Source organism: Pristis pectinata, chromosome 17, assembly GCF_009764475.1.
Source record: "Pristis pectinata isolate sPriPec2 chromosome 17, sPriPec2.1.pri, whole genome shotgun sequence".
In the NCBI taxonomy this organism is placed as follows: domain Eukaryota; kingdom Metazoa; phylum Chordata; class Chondrichthyes; order Rhinopristiformes; family Pristidae; genus Pristis; species Pristis pectinata.
Window position 1 is genome coordinate 24,136,810 of NC_067421.1, and position 18,057 is coordinate 24,154,866.

The window sequence follows — 18,057 nt, forward strand, 5'->3', positions numbered from 1 at the left end:
AAGTTAACTCCTTAATTGATCATTGTGTAAAACCAGTATGTAGCTACACCACACACCACAGAAGACTCCACATTGGCTTGAGTGTAATGATCCAACTATTGTAAGTTAAGGTGATAAATGGGGTTCCAAAATTGGTCTTGATGGTCCCAGGATAAGAAAAAGAAATTTCAGATGATTTCTCAGCTGCTGATACCTAGTTAGTAACTCTTGCATTTTTAGATATTAAAAAAAGACAGGATCCAACTCATTCAGCAATGCCCCACGTTAACATTCTCCATGAGGAGCCCCAGAACAAGATAGTGCAATTATTATTCATGGAATCACACTCTAACAAGCATTCTGCAGGAAAAGAATAGGAGAGCAGAAAAGTGCAATCAGACGATTACTAAATTAACTCCATTTTCACCGATGAACCACCAAACCTCATTAAATAAAGCAAGGCCTCACTTTGGGATTTCCAATTGTTTTAATTATCACTTTTGAGAAAATATAGAAATAAATTCTTACATAAATTCTGCAATTGTTGCTGAAAAATAATGCACCCTCCAGTATATTTGAAACTTATAGATATGTACACTAAATTCCAGGCCCAGCTTCGTTATATATTAACAATGCACATTATAGACACACATTGCAATAGACACAGTGTTCAACATTTATAATTTTATTTTCAAATATATGACATGAATAGCTATCAATCTAATCTCAGTACAAACCCATCCTTACTGAATGACAACAGTTTATACCAGTCATAAATACTGACTCATTGATAACATTGGAAGAACTCTCAAAGTCATCCTGGATGACCAATGAATAGAGAAGCAGGATATATTCTTGCACAAGGAATCACAAAGGATCTATTAAGGTCTTGCTATTATGATAGCAATTGCCTCCATTGGTAGCCTTCCTACAAGTCAGTGTCATATTATATCTCTTTCTTTAGATTTGTCTTAATTTACTGAGACACCCAAGACCTCTTCAAAGGAAAACATCATCCAAGGGAGGAGTAGAATATAGATAAGTAAGCATAAAGCATGATAGAGAAATTCCAGTCCTATGTGGTTGGATTAAGGACAAAAAGCTACGGTCAAATCTAGAAACAGGAAGTAGGAAAGGTCAGGCATTATTTCCCAAATGAAGGATGATTGGTATTGAAAGCAAATTTCAAATTTTATTAATGTGACTAGCTTGTGTATTTTGTATTACCCAGGAATTATAATTAACACAGCCTAATTTAACAAATATGTAACAGACCATGATTAAACCCTCTTAACTGGTTTAACTATTATCAGATATCAAGTATGTTTGGCCTTATCTATCACACCCTTGTGCTGTTATAAACTTTTGCCTTCACAGCCTATTCCAACATTGTGATGATTTGTTATGGTGAGTTGCGTAACAAAAGATTATTTCAATCTCCTCCTCACAGCTCATGAAGAAACATATTAACTTTGAATAAAAGTTTTCATCACCTTATCACTGAACAAATGTTCAGCTTTTGTTTTTAAATACAAGGGCTTTAAAAATAATTCATTCACTACTGATACCAACCTCATCCGTAACCTCAGCACAAAACATAGCCCAAAGCCCACCTCCAGACCACCAGCTATTTCTTTTTGGGCCATCCCAGAATTATCTACATGGCTATGGGGGCCAGATAAGCAACATGCCGTTCTCTAGTACAAGCAACATCAGTATTCTTGCTTTGACTTAAATTGTGAGAGGAATGTTGCTTTCTCTCCAAACTCAAAGACTCCCAAATTTTGCTCCATTGCATTTTCTGTCATATTCCCAGCTGCTTCTTTAAGCACAGGATAAACTGTTTCTCGACATATCTTATACAGCCTCTCCACATCTGACACCACAAACCTTGTATGAATTTTGTATTGTAAACTTTTATTTGTCCAAGCAGTCAGTGACCATCTTATTGTCAAAAACCCAGAGAGTAGTTAGCTACCAAGTTGAGCTTTATTGCAGACTGGAAATCACCTGATACACACCCCATACCTGGCGCAGGAACACTGACAAAACAACAGTTGGTGGCAGGCACTACGCAGATAATGGCAAATTCTCTGGTTGTGGCATGGGCCATAATTAAACTGCTATTAGTGATAGGCCTTAATAGCACTGTGTCCTAGTGTTCTGTTGGTTGCACATGATGCAATGAGGCTAAGGTTAAAGTCTTCAACAAGAGTAGTGGGTAATACATGAAGTTAGACCCTAATCTAAGGAAAGCTGGAAGAGAATGATACAAATTGTAATAAAAATAGTAATTTTGTACTTTTACAATGTAAATGAGTACATTTAATTGTCAAAACATAATATAATCTGTAAAGTGAACATTAATCAATGACTAAGAAACTTGGGTCACAAGACCAAACCATAGATCAAAAGTCTAGACTATTAATGAATCTCCAGATTTGGTCTGTAAAATCATTTTAAGCAAGTTACGCTTTTAAACACATCTAGAAGTCATAATTCCCAGAATTTAAAATAAGGAGTCCATTATCAGCTTGATCTTGCTTGGTAGCAAGTTGAACAAAAACTAGATTGTTAATAGGGCTCTGGAATCTGTGTCTTCATTTGCATGACTAAAAGTACCGGTATCTAATTATATATGGTTAAAGTAAAATATTTTTCAGGTGAGTTATTATGTGAAGTGATTTAGATCATCAATCTGGCCTTCCCTGAGTAAAGGTGGTGCGCCACTACCCACCACAAATTACAGTCTCATAGTAGTGGAGAAATTTCATAAGAATTTACATCCAATTACATTGTTCAAAATCTCTAGTCTCTGCATTTATTTGGTGATTTTTGTTTAAGGAAGGACTGGAGCACAAATCTTAGAGATCAGACTTAGCAATTATCCGAGGAGTCATACACTAACCCATCTATTCTGTTGGCATTAGAATACTGACAGATTTCTCCCCCATTAAGTTTCATATAACCAACTTATCCTGGCAACAGGAAACTGGATCCTCTTTCCTAAGCCGTGTACAAAACTCAGTCTCAACTTCATCAACTGAGTAAGATACAGGGCTGCATAACTGAGGCAAAGCATTCCAGCTCAAATTTAAAAAGTACTGAGATAAAGCACATAAAGGGAGACTTTCAAACTCTAAAATGCAGTTCAGAGAAAAGTTACAGGACTGATACAAGACAAGTAAGGAAAAGAATTGACATAACTCTGGCTTTCCAGTCTTGAAAGGAAAAATTAAAATTGATCCTTCTAATCATTATGACAGTTTAATGCTACTTCATTGGCTGTAAAACAATTTGATATACTGTGGTTATAACAGGCATTATAAGAGTACAAGTTGATTCACTCAAGTTAAACAATAATACAATAAAGTTTCAAGTTAATCTAAAACTAGATGAAGCTAATTTGCAATGGCAGGGCAAGGTGGAGCAACGTGATGCAAGCTGAAACTAGCGAAAGACAAATTTAAAACTCTAAGAAAGGTCATCACATAAGCAGCAAATTTGTACATGGAGGCAAAATCCTGGAAATATTTCTGGCAGCACTTGGAAGTTGCAATGGTGGGAACTATGATACTTTGCTGCATTGAATGGAGACATGGCATCCTCAGCCATATACTCTTGGAAAACATCAAGCACACAATAACCTCCAACTAAAAACCCAGATTGTTACACTTAAACTCTTTTCACGTCCCATGTGGCTTGGTATCCTCAACCAACAAGTCTATCATACAATCATGAAAATTTCGACTAACCCATCATCCAGACTTTTGGAAATGTCCTTCAGATGTCTTCTATCAGTTGTGTGGAGAAAGTGTTTCCCAATTTCACTCCTAAATAGCTTTGCTCTAATTTTATGATGATCCCTTGTACTTGAGTTCCCCCACCAGAGGAAATACTGTCTGCATTTACCATTATTAATTAATACTTTAATTCCCTTTAATGTTCTGTAACACTCCAAGGCCAATGCATCTTTCCTGAGGCTTACTGACTGAAAGAAAAAACAATACTGCAGATGGAGTCCAACCAAGGCTCTCTACAATTTAAACATTCACTTTTGCCTTCCAAACCCTTAAGATAAAGTTAAGGGTCTGGGATGCAAGATAAAGTTCCATTACCCTTCATGGATTTCCTTTTCTATTTTCTCTGTCTCCCTGATCTCTATGTTCTCCCATACTTCCAATTCTCTCACCATCAGAAAATCTTTTGAACCGCCTTTCCCTGCAAGGATAACTTCACATTCCTCCCGGTTGATTCTGTACCATTTAATGCGATCTCATCCCTTTGCAACTTAAATGTAAAGCCAACATGAAATATTGGAACATCCATTGTTAGAATATGGAATTTTCCAGCAAACATGTACATTACTCTCTCAAGACAGAAAATGCAATTTCTAAAATGGCCTTAGACTCCAAGAATGCTGACATCTTCACAAAGGAAAATGACTTTTTTGAAATTAACTTCTGAGCACACTGTCTTCCTCAGATGCCTATGTTGAATAAAAATTGTGACTGCTGGAATCAGAATAAAAGATCTCTGAACTAAAGCACTAAATTTGTTTTTCTCTCGGTTCGATCTGTTGAGTATTTCCAGCATTTTTACTTTTATTTTCAGCATATTTTTCTTTGGTATTAACTGTATTTAAAAGAAACACTGAAATAATGGCACTCCTCCAATTTTTAAAATATCTTAGTCAGTTCTGGCATAACTGGCCAGGGACTGATAAGCCGCCATTATCTGGTTCTTTGATTTCCATAATGCATATTAACATCTTAGATCTATACATAGGGAACACGATGAAGACATCTGCAAATGATACACCAGTTGTCCGTGTGGTTGACAGTATGGAAGAAAACTTTAGACAGCAGAAAGAAATCAATGGTCTGGTCAGTTAGGTAGAAAAATAATGTATCTAAGTCCAGAAAAATTGAAAGTAATACATTTGTGGAGGTACAAGGCAAGAGAAGACATATTAAAGAGAGAACATTGAGCGACATGGAGCAGCAGAGGAACCTGAAGTGTACATCCACACATCCTTAAAGATGACAGGTCAACAAAGTGTTAATCAAGGTAAAAAGGGCATTCTCCTTTATCAGCCAAACATACCAGTGGGGACATTATGGCAGACCTGTACACACCATTAATTGGACCACAGCGTTATTACAGTACATAGATGTGGTCACCACATTTTAGTAAAGATGTCATTGCACTCGAGAGTCCAGATGTTCCCATGGGTGGAAAGTTTCAGTTATCATAAAAGCTATGGTTGTTTTCTCTAGAACGGTAAAGAGTCAGGGGACATGGTGCAAACTTACAACTGTTTGGATAGAGTGAAGAGGAAAACACCTATTTCTGTCAAAAAAAACGGGTACAGATTTAAAATAGTCTGTGGAAGGATTAAAGAAAGATAAATCTTTTTTCATATTCCTTACCATAGGGGTGGCAAGAATAAGGAACTTGCTATCTGTAAAAGGTGCTGGAGGCAGAAATCCTCATCACATTTAAATAGTACTAAGGCCGTGTATTTGCAAAGAGTGACATGCGCTGAAAGGTGGAATTCGGTCTTTTATAACTGCCATTCTAGGCCAATGGCCCTGTGTTATAAATATTCTATGATAATTTCTGATACCTCTTCACCCACTCTCAGCCATCACCAATCTGTGTCATCCATTTTCTCTTAGTCTCCAAACTATCCCTTTGCTCTCCCCGAATCCTCGCTACTATTTAAAACATCCAGGTTTTCTAAATTTTACCAGTTCTGACGAAAGATCATCGATTTGAGGTGGTAACTCTTGTTTTTCTCTCTCCACAAATAATGCGTGATCTACTGACTGTTTCCAGAGAGTTCTCTTTTAGTTTCAGATTTAATGCCTTTTGTTTTTCAAGAAACTAGATGACTCCTCTGGCTACCCAGGATTTATGATAATCAACTACCATTACCCCCTTAAAAATATATTTTGTATAATTAGATTTCAGCGGGGAATTGGATAGTTACGCGAAAGTAAAAATGGCAGCAGAATGGTGTTTTGATTCGCTCTTTTAAAGGGTCCGTATTGGTGGAATGGGCCGAATGCAATCTCTTTCGATTTTAAAGTTTGCTGTAGTGGCAGCTTTGTAAGGTTGCAATTGTATGTGACAGAGCGTTATGAGTACATGGTCTTCACTTCCTATCAATTTTTTTTATAAACGTAGGAATGGTGAAGTTATCGACAAGACCACTTTAACACTGATCCACCAACATCAAGTTAAAAAATCGGCTTCGTAACTCCGTTTAAACCAGGATCCTTCCTTGCGCTTTAAACAGAACTTCCCCACGTATCAGCCTCAAAGCCAAACATGCAATTAGCTCAGAGAAACACACACACCAAAAAAAGCGTACGGATTTGTTTTCAATTTAGCCTTATCAGGCCTGGGGAAAGGAGCGGGGTGGCTTTCAAGCGTCTAAAAATAGTTTGTGACGGCCGCTTCGTGGGTGATGAAAGGAAAACAAAGGCGGGCATCGAGTTTCCTGCGGCCCCCTTCCCCCACGTATCTGAGAGCAGCCCGCACACAAAGGCTCTGAATTTACAGGCCTCCCGATTCTCACCTGTACGCCAGAGTCATGCACTCGAACAGCTTGGTCAGCGAGGCGTCGATGGACAGATGCGACGTGCTGTACGGTCCGAAGCAGTAAGTCTGACATGTCTGCTTATTGACGGTGTCGAAATCGTACCCTTTCTTGGGAGGGTGCTCTCGGTGCGGGGACGACACCATGAAATGCCCGCTGTGGATGATCTGAAGCTCATCCGACTTCTTCAAATTCGGCTCGTCCGCGTCCGAATCGTCGTCGGGCTCCTGCTTTATAATCACCGGCGCCCTCGCTGAGCGCAGTAAAAACTCGTCCTTGGCCATCCTACTGATCTAATGGAGCCTGCCGCTGGAAAATGAGGCGAACAAGTGGCGACTTTTTCTCCGCAGCCACATTCCCTGTTCCCTTCATTCGGCAGCTCGCAATGACATCATGGCAGGACGGAGGTGGGGGAGCCCGGGCCAATCACAATCTTGGATCTCTTAAAGGCGCATGGCAACTGGCAAGCGGCCGCTCGGAATTGGTCAGATCACGGACAACGCCCACTCGAGGTGACTGCATAAGCAATGCAGATTGCGGGAACGAACAATTGACCTGATTTTTTTTAAAAAAAACATTGTTGGCCAGAGACCAAAATATAAATATCTAATTATTAAAAGAAATTGACGATAGAGAGCAATGAGTCACAAGATCACAAGACAAGGGAGCAGAAGTAGGCCATTCGGCCCATCGAGTCTGCTCCAAAGAAAAGAAAGGGTTAAAGGAAAAAAAGAGAGAAATGGGGGAAAATGTCCATGAGAAAAAAAACTATTCCTTTCTAGCCCCAATTTCTGGCCTTATCCCCATATCCCTTGCCTAGATAACTATCTATCTCCCCCTTAAACGCCTCCAATGATCAGGCCTCCACTGCTGTACGTGGCAAATACATTTGCAACCCTCCAGTCCTCCGGAACCATGCCTGAGTCTATCGATTCCTGGAAAATCATTTGGGGAACATTCAAAAAATATATAACATTGATAATAAAAAGCAAGGATAACACCCTCCTGCAACGCTGGTTTGGGTGTTCCAGGATTTAGAACCAACAATGATGGAAAAGTGAGTAGGATTGACACTTAGAAAAGATCTGCAGATGGTGATGTTCTCATGCGCCGTGTATCGTTCATATGATAAAGGCTAGAGCATTAGTCAAGAATAATTGTAGTGCTGGGTTTGGGCCATACACATTGCAATGATGTGGAGAAAATAAACATTAACCACGATGATTTCACCTGGACAAGTAGGAGAAAGAGTGAGGGGGAAGTAGGAGAAAGAGTGAGGGGGAAGCAAGAGAGAGGGGTCAAGTTTCTTGTTGTTCATAGTTACGCTCATCTAGCCATATGAAATATTTCATCATCCACCTAATTTGTACCTAATAGACAGCAAAAAGGCTTGGCAATGATGGCCAAAGTCACTCACCTCAGTAGCTGAAGTATTCATGGAACTGAGTCCAACTAAATCCCAGGTCAATGGTAGGACATCCTTCAACCAATGATATTAGTTGGGGTTAGTTAATGCATTCTTATTTTCTGTCACTTGTAACAGGGGCTTCAAAGGCATGTGACAAATGACAAGTAATTGTTCTGATGAATCATTTTTGTACAGCCAATAAACAACTACCCCCTATTAATTTTCTGTATGCACAGGAATACTGGCTTATGTTTTATAATGAACAAATTGATAATTTTTAATATTTGGCCCTAGTATCAATCCATTCAGCAGCCCCTCCAAAAAAAGTCAGTATCTTTCCCAAAAGACTACCAGAATTTAATGCAATATACCAGAAGTTTAAGTAGAGCTCCTTTGATCCCCAATACATATATTGAAAAAACATCCAAAAAATGTAAATACTTAAGTGTCAATACATTTAAGGAAAAACACATACTACTTTTTTAAAAAAACCTGTAATGTCATAAACTAAATTTCAATGGAAAATATCCATCAAAAACAGGACTACCAAAAATATTAACTTTTGTTGGAGCAAGTGAAGGCAATGAGTCTTGAATCCTTGGGTTCCTTCAGTTTGATTATTTTTACTTTTCCACACCACTTCTGGTCTGCTGCTCTTGCAAGATCTACAACCTCTTGAAGAGCTGGAATTGACAAAATGCATAGCTTTTTCAGAGAGGCAGCACAGGTGCAATTGATTCATTGGCCTCAAAGTTTAACTCAGATGTATTGGTTCAGAGTTCATAAAGGAATTCACTTGCAACTGCTGCACATTTCCCCACCATGGGTGTTTACCATTTTTGTATCTGTTGGATTTTCTCACTTGTGTGGTCATTTCAGTGGCAAGTTATTGGATATGTATTTTTCCCCCAAACTGGCTTGGGAGGGTGAGCGTTGGAAGAAAAGGGAAGAGATGGAGGGGTCTGAATACATTCCACCTTTTAAATATCTAACAGTCTAAGAAACACACTCGAGGACGAATCAAAGATATAAAAGGTTAGGGGAGGGAAACAGTGTGTAGCCTCATGTTACAATGAATTTAACTAGATTTAACATTTGTCATCACCAAGTAGTTGAACAACACATTAATGCCAAGTAACTAATAATCTAATACACTGAAGGAGACAACAGAAGATTTAAAAAGCCCCTTCTACATTTATAGCCTTGTAATCAAGGTTCAGGAAATAAAAAATATTGATATTCATTAAAACACAATCCATGTTATACAACTTTTTATTCATGAAAACAGTCATTGTACATGGTACAAACCATACTTAAGGGAATAAATAAGAAAGAAAACACTGCTGTACAACACATTGCATTTCAATTGGAAAGTGTTAAGTTTTTCATGATAGCTGTGATCTCTAGAAATAATAGGTTAAAATATGGACAATTAGATAAATTTATGTTGATACCTGGACAGGATTCGCATAGTTTTCTGTAGTTAATAGTGCAGCAGTACGAGCTGCTGTCAATTTATTAATAAATAAGCGCCAGCACTTCTACAAAAAAAAAATTTGGAATGTGGTGCTTCAATTTCTTAAAAATTCCAAGGACACAAATTTAAAAGTCATTGTTTTTCTAGTTTATAAAGTTAAACTCTCATTCTGGTCATAGCAATGTTGCAGTCTAACAATATATCAGATTAGAATTTATAGATCCAGATTGGAATACATTTTAAAGCCTTCCTTAGATGGAGAAAAGTTTCAAAAGGTGTAACAGAAGCTCCAGTAATTACTTAGTACAAAAGGAAAACTGGCACCACCCAGCTTTTAAAATTACAAGATTTTCTTGCTTTAGCTGTGATGCTGCCTTCACAATAGAATGGAAATCATTTTATATACCTTTTGCCAGAAGCTTTCTTGAACATACAACTTTACAAGTTTCAAATGGAAAAACAGACAGTACCAAAATTACATTGTACAGAAATTCTATTAGCAAAAGCCAATTATGGAAAGGCAAGACTACACCCAACTTTATTAAAAAAACTCATACCACATCTACAAAGTTCATTAGTGTTGCTAATTGTTTTAAAAATTATACTGTTAAGCCCCTTCATGACACGAGGTATACAACTAGCTTTCACTGCAGCAGTCTTGAAACTGACAAATATCTACACAAAAATCACTCAGTTTTTCCATTTGGGGTGTCATACACCAGATATTTAGTAAATCCACCATTAAAACATTTTGGTTTATGTAACCAAAACAAAATGCAAATAAAATAGTAATACTGTTGAACCTAGCTCGAGTTTTGTCAGTCCCCAGTAGTTTATAACAAGGTTCCCAGAATAAATGGAACTGAACCATGGACTAGTTAAAAGGTAAACAGTATGTTAGTTTTATAGAATTACTTTGATAGTCCTGCATGGATTTTCTCAATGAACCGGCCTTCCCTTATGGAACAGGTAGCTGAAACAACGTAGGAAAAACGTTCTGAACTAGGTACAAAGTAATGACTCAAAATATCCTTGTCAATTACCATACAGGAATTTTCAAATAGTACACACTATTTATGAGAAGCACATAGTTATTTATCAGTACTCAATTTTAAAGAACTGCAACTAATTTGATAATTTGTTTGTGGTTCAGTTGTACTAATTGCAAAATGATCTCTTTCTACTTAGCCACTGCTTGACTTATTCATGCAAACAGGTTTCATTTGCTTCAGGAGGCAATTCAACTTCAGATAAGTCTCCATCACAAAAAAATCTTTAATTTCCTTTCAAGCTGAAATGTAGCTAGCTGCTCATGAAAATTGAATTGTAAACCAACTGGGACTTTATAAAATTGCCGATCTCCAAAAAAAAATCACTGGATGCATTTTTGCCAGCATTATTTTTGATTGAGCATGTAACCAGAAATAAGAGTTACTGATTCACTCCAAAATAGTACATTACAGAATGCTGGTACACCATGACAAATAGTATCCCTGTACATAATGCTGATTCTTTTTCTACATTTCTTGTAGCAATAAGATAGCCAAGCAACAAATTTGAAACCAATTCCTACAAAAAAGTATAATAGAAGCCAAATTTATAATCAATCGAAGACCAGTAACAAGTAGTAAGGGCCAAATAATTGACAAAAATAACTTGCACTCAAAAACTAGGTGAGGCAGATCAGTCTTCACCAACCCAAGCTTCGGACTTCTTTTAAAAAAAAATGTTGCCTGAGAGCCACAGACTGCTTGTTTTTTTGCAGAGGAAATTAACCACCACCTATACCAACAGGTTAAGAGTCTAGGGACAGAATAGGTTTAACTGTATTAATAGAAGTGGGCCAAGGGCAGCATTTTTGTTCTAGCACAACTTAAAATATTTATTGGGCCTTCTCAGGAGCAAAAGTTCCTTTAAAGATGGTCTGCCCAAAGCTTTTGGTACCAGCATGCACATTATGTACTCATTAGTACCAAAATTCTGTACTGTGTGCTTTACAAGCAATGTCTCAGATTTATATATTAAAGCTAAAGCCCAAGCAAAACAAGTTAGATAAATAAAGGTTATGTGAGAAACCAATGCAGTTCAAACATAACCAAACACAATGAAAAACCTGGATATTCTCTCAATTTTATGCTGGCAAACTGGTGGCAACGTTATAGGATTTGAAGGCATTTTGGAGAATTAAAATGACCCGAGTTATTCAAATATTTATACATGACAATGATGAATACTTGGAGCTTAAATTCTTGTATATGGTGATCACATAGTGACTTCATTTAAGATGGAGAATCTTGGGCATGCCAGTATGTGAAAGTGTGATATTCTTAGGCAAAACAATTGCCAGAATTATATCCATTCTTACTTTTTAAACATAAGCACTCATTACATATGCATAGTGCAACTGTGATTCAGTGCTAAAGTTACTTCCTTGAATACAGCCAGGATTCTGAATTTAATTTTAAGTTCTATTATTAGTGTTTGAAACAATGGGTCTCAAAAGTGATTGAGGCTCAAATAAATAAAGCAGTAACACCTTTACTATTTTCATCAATCATTTAGTCCAAAACTTACATGCATCTTCACAGGGAAAGGTAACCATCAATATTTAAAATCTTAAAATATAGGTTACCATTTAAAGGGGAATGAATGAAGTATGGATGTCTTCCAATATTTCAGGACTGGAATTAAGTGTATCTGGTGGCAATTTTATAATGAAATAATGTTAAAATTAGTTATGGACATTGTGAACTATGAATTCCATAGTTCATATTTGAGTCCACATTTTTTGTGCCATGGCCCTTACATCGAGGTGACAAGGGTTTAATCCATGGAATTTCACTTTTATTTCACTGCACAAAATGATGTCATTTAAGAAAATGCCCCACTTGTAAGGATTGTGGAAGTTTTACTAAACTTTAAAACATTTACTATTACAATTTCCACATCATAATAGTATAAAATGCATCTTCAGTACTGAAGCAGATATCAAATTACTGAAGCAGAAATAAAGTTACAATATCTAAAGTGGGAGGTTAGCTATCATGAGCTAGCAAACCAGGATAATTCAAGTTTTTTTTTTAAGAAGATAAAATTCAAGGTTTAGTATTTTCTTTCAGTTCTACTGGTCTCTCCACAGCATGCAACATCAACAAAGGCCACCCCACTGTTAGGTCTGCACATATATAACCAAAATCTGCTGCAGAATATCAAAAGGAACAAGCACACCTTCCACATACATCAGCACAGATTTTACTGGGTATACCAAATCATGGACAAACTTGGAGACTTAGCTCATCAGATACATGGTCCAAAACACTGACCCACTATTTGAAATTTTCAGCTTAATCCAAATTTTTGATTTGGTCATCAATTCAATTCAATTACACACCTACTATAGATAGCATTTTCATTTTTTAAAAAACACCCTTAAACTTCTCACTAAGTCTTATGTTCACACCTTGGTAAATGAATATAACAACCTGTGTGGATGTATTCAAGGAAATAGTTCTCTTTTATAGATACCTGCACTACATTTAAAGTTACAAAGCTAAATGTGAGATGGACCAAATAATTCACTGTGTTATACTGATTAACATGATCACAAATAGAATCTTACTACTTTCAAGGCATTACGCAAACATAGGGCATTTTCTACAAGATAGTGGTCATTTCTTGAGGCACAAAATGGAATTAAATGGCATGAATAATGGATTTCATACGTACACTAATTCTGACCTGTACCATCATTAAATATTTCACAACATAAATAAAAGAATGAAAATACAGCAGCAAAAAACATGTGATCTTGACAAGTTTTATAAACTACCAGTGCGTCAACCCTCCTGAGTCCATTTCTTCCACCCACCCCACCCAACTTTAACAGCAAAAAGTAATTTAAATATATAAATCACTAGAATGTTATTTCACAGGAGAAATTAGTCAGCTTCATATCTGTCCAGTCTTCCCAAATTTTTTACTTGGATTATGACTCAACATTCCTTCGTGGCCAGTGGTTCCTCCATGTTCAGTAATATGTGAAAGTTTCTAGAAGGTTGGTCTGAAATGAGGCCCATTGATGTACCTTTATGTGGAAGGTAACCCCAGAGTTTTCTGAACAGCCTAACTCTCCTCAGTGCTCTGCTGAGAGGTCTCTGTTCTGATCTTTTTTGGAAGAGGCTCCCCATCTTCAGATTCCTGGAAAAAAAAACAAAAAAAAATCAAGTTATCATCTTCCTGAGGTTTTTAATTACAAGACTCATGGTGGCATTTTAATTAAAATGTTGCACGAAGTTCAATCACAAAGCCACAAAATTTACACAGAAAGGACTATCTTTAGTTCAAGTGAGGCATAAAATTGACTTGCGTAAAAACATTGGTACACAGCATTATATACATTGTATTTTACCTTGAATGTGTAATAAATACTTAATTCTTTAGCTTTGATTATCAGGTATCTTTTAAAAAACATGAAAAATCGGCCTTGCAACCCTTATCGATCGATCTCCATTCTGAATGACTACATACGACGACTCTGCTTCCACAGCTGTCAGGGATAGAGAATTCTAAAAGTTCACCACCCACTGAATGAAGAAATTTCTAAGATCTATCAATCTATTGAGCTATGGGCCAAACGTGGGCAGATGGGACTAGCTCATTGGGCAACAGTCAGCATGGACAAGTTGAGCTGTATGACTATGTACAGTGGAAAGCATTCTGATTGGTTGTATCATAGCCCGGTATAGAAACTCCAATGCACAGGAACGCAAGAGGCTACAGAGAGTAGTGGATTCAGCCAGTTCCATCATGATACAGCTCTCCCCACCATCAAGCACATCTACAAGAGGCGACGTCTCAGGAAGGCGGCATCCATCATCAGTGACCCCCACCATCTGGGCCAAGCCCTCTTCTAGATGCTGCTATCAGGCAGGAGGTACATGAGCCTGAAGACCCACATCTCAAGGTTTAACAACAGCTTCTTCCCCACTGCCATCAGGTTCTTGAACAGACCCAAAAAACCCTAACACTATTTCAGACTATATTTTTCTCTCCCCCAATTTGTACTAGGGTTGTTATGTCAATTTTGTTGTGCAGGTTATGTATAATTTATGTTAACTTATGTTTGTCAGGTTTGTGATGTACTGTACTGCTGCAAAAAACTAATTTTCATGACATTTATACCCTGTGAATGTATGCCTATGGTGCTGAACTTGAACACGAACACCCTCCCAGCCTACTTAGTCTCTCCTCAATCTAGTGAATCTTTACTGCACTCCTCCTCTGGCATAAGCCAGTTGTTCACCATTTAACACATACTCCATTTCTGTTAAGGGATGATGTTATTTTCTCCCCCCCATTAGATTCAATCTGCCTTATCCTTGCCCACACACTCAGCTGGTCTATATCCTCCTTGATGCCTCTGTAAATCCTCCTCTGTACTCAATCCTGCCTACTTTATTATCATAACTTAATCAGAACAGACTTCAATGGGCATATTTCTACACAACATAAGATTTGTTGGCCCTTGGAGCCAAATTGAGAGCTAAAGCATTTGCACATCCATTAACTACTCATGAATGCTTTTCATTAGTTATTTTTGTTGTCAACTTGAGTGCAAATTCAAGTGTAATTAAAAAATCTGTTGAATATTAAAACTTTCACTATCTTGGATATTTTAGCTTTCACAGTGGAATTCTAATATGATTATCTGTTTGGAATTTGTTGCACTATGTTTTCTAATTTGTACCTGAGTATCTTTGGTTGTCTCTGTGTTCTCTTTCACTCCTGATGGTTGCACGTCTGATTTCTCTACATCAGTGAGGGATGATTCTGGAGTTTGGGAATTTGGCTCTGCTGGTGGCGATGTGTCTACAATAATAAAAGAAAAGAGTAAATGCAATTTTATCAGATCTATAGTCTTTTTACTTATGTAACACTATTACTAGGATTCCCAGTGGACTGGTGTCCTTAATTAGATATTTAAAATAGAGATTATGCAAGAGGTGGTAAATAACCAATAATTTGATAAAGTCAAAGCACTACCCCAGAGTTTGGCAGTCACATGATCACATCCATCAACTTCGCTAGAAACATGGCACAAAAGAACAAACACTCAACTGAATCCTTCCCACTAGGAAAAACTGATTATAAATCTTTTCTGGAAATTTGGTACTTCAAAATATTATCAATAAATGCACAAGCTGGTCTAGATGGATACAGTTTGGAGTAACATTAGACACCAAATTTGGGAGGTTTTCAAAATAAACTTCTTTAATCAGTTATAATGCTATCATTCTGCAAATAAAACGCAAAGACCATTGGCACAGCAGAATGTGTCACCCTCACCCACACTCCTCCCATTCAATGCACTACCCCAGAGTTTGGCAGTCACATGATCCCATCCATGATTTCAGACAAATTTATGTTCTTAACCAGTGGGGTAAAATGCACAAGTCACACATGCACGTCCTAGAAAGGATTTACAAAGTAGAAGTTAAATAGGTACCCAGCAGGTTGCCTGTCCTCTTAGCTGTTAAATGAAATATAGATGACCTAAAAGGAGAGACAGGATATAAATAGTTGGATAAAAATCTTCATATTCAGTGAAGCATTTTGGTAAAGCCAACTTATAGCATGGAAAAATATTGCTGCCAAACTGTTTGCAAGGGTAAAATACAAGATTCACTATTTTATATACTGAACTTTTGAAAAGTTGGTGCATCCTTGATCACTTCCCAATAAGATAAGCCAATTCTGCAGCAATAATTTTTTCTTTAAAAATTCTATTCTTTCATTATCTTGACTTTTTCGATTCAGCATGATTATATTCAAGTTCAGATAACTGTAACTAATCCATAACAGGAACTCTTTGTCAAACATGATAAACCTGAAACTATTTCGGAAGGTTTTCAAAAAGTCAGCATTTATAAATGCAGTAGTAGAACCTAACAATTATTTTCAATGCAGTCCACAATCATGTTTGATAAAGGAATGCCACATTGCCCTTGAGCCAAGGATGGGAATATAAAAATGCACAGGCCTACAAAAATGAAGTATATATCTTTATAAAAATTAAACAAGGCATTTATATCAATTAGCTATAAAATTACATTTCCAATTATTACATGATTTTTTTCCCTCTTCCTTTCCAAATCCAAAACAGAAATCTGGAAAATGAACTGTACAAATATTTAGAGTTTTTCCTGAGTGAATTGTTTTGATTGGCTGGTTAAGCAAGAGAAAGTAGAAAACTAGAGTTTAATTCAATTATATTTAAAATTCAATTTAACATCTCAAAATTATGGATTTAACACCAGGAAATTCTGGGACTATGCAAGTTAAGTTATTGAGACTAGTCAGTAACTGTTTAAAAGATGATTACTGTAATAGCTGAAACCAATCTAGGTCTGAGAAATTATAAAATATTACATCAAACTGACAAAACACAATTCCATAAATTCTTAAGTTATGGAAGACTCTATCCCATCTTAAAGAGTACTGTGCAGTTTGGTAAATTTAAAATATAGGCTACAGTGAAGGTACAGAATTAAACACTTTACTGAACCAATTGCTTCTCCAATGTCAATTAATTACAGGAATGGAACTCCTGCATAGTACTAACAAAAGCAGTGCACACATGGATCATCATTCTGTGCTGTCCAATGACCCCATAATAAATAGTTATCTTGAGTAAGAATCCAATCTCAAGGAAATCTAGAATTTCTTTTCAATAGAAATGGATTTAATTCATTAGAGGAGAAGAAATGCAATATTACAATAACCTGTTTAAACTGAAAAAGATCAATTGATTAAGTTACAGATCAGTACCATTCTAAGTGCCATATTATAAATGCCCCTGTAAGCCAATTATCTTATCAATCAACCCAAATAGGCTCATCTTGGCAATATTCAAGGTACTTCAAAAAAAAACCCTTCAAGAACAAATGCTTAAATAAGCAAAAAGGTTCTGTGAATTATAATTATGGGTAGTTCATACAGCATAATTGATGTGTGAAAGAAAGCTAAAATTGTAAGTATGAAATTCATCCATCAAAAATATCCAACTGCTGCATGTAAAAAGTTATCTGCAAATTGGGACATCATTGTAATTTCAGTATTATAAAACTCATTAACAATGAACCAAAATGAAATCAATATTGTTACAGAAGACTGGACACAATCAGAATTTAGAAAATCCTACAGCAATACTGATAAGCACCAGTTGCAAGACTCATTTGATGTGTAGCTTCACCTTTCAAAAACAGCACCCAAAAGGACTATTGAATTGTGGATGGACAAGATCATAGAGGATCATGGTAATATGTTTAAAAAATTCACCCTTAAACAGTAAGGCATAAGAGTTCCCACATTTGCCAATGTAATGAGAGTTGTATTTATATAGCAGTTTTGTAATGGAAATTGGTTTCCAGGAACATTTTATGGAGGTCTTTCCATGGTTTGCAGTCCATCAAACATTTGTTGGGGCAGGGATGAATTGATATAACAAATTTGCCAAGGGTAGGAAATCAACTTGCACAATATTGGGTGCAGATGACAAAATTGGTAAAGCGTGTTTTTTCCACTTCC

The 18,057-nt window shown here is 36.7% G+C and overlaps 2 protein-coding genes across 5 annotated transcripts in view; both read right to left on the bottom strand.

Annotated features, from left to right (window-relative positions):
* mlxip (MLX interacting protein) overlaps positions 1-6,967 on the bottom strand; it is a 75,466-nt gene extending 68,499 nt beyond the window's left edge. For all 3 annotated transcript variants that reach the window (XM_052031752.1, XM_052031751.1, XM_052031753.1), the window contains exon 1: positions 6,566-6,967. In XM_052031752.1, the coding sequence (XP_051887712.1) occupies positions 6,566-6,870 (305 nt within the window). In that variant the 5' untranslated portion in view covers positions 6,871-6,967. The remainder of the gene's footprint in view (positions 1-6,565) is intronic.
* Positions 6,968-9,277: 2,310 nt separating this feature from the next.
* The window catches only part of bcl7a (BAF chromatin remodeling complex subunit BCL7A), a 28,973-nt gene continuing 20,193 nt past the window's right edge, over positions 9,278-18,057 (bottom strand). For both annotated transcript variants that reach the window (XM_052031754.1, XM_052031755.1), the window contains exons 5-6: positions 15,218-15,339; positions 9,278-13,668 (exon numbers count right to left, since the gene is read on the bottom strand). In XM_052031754.1, coding sequence (XP_051887714.1) covers positions 13,594-13,668; positions 15,218-15,339 — 197 coding nt within the window. In that variant the 3' untranslated portion in view covers positions 9,278-13,593. The remainder of the gene's footprint in view (positions 13,669-15,217; positions 15,340-18,057) is intronic.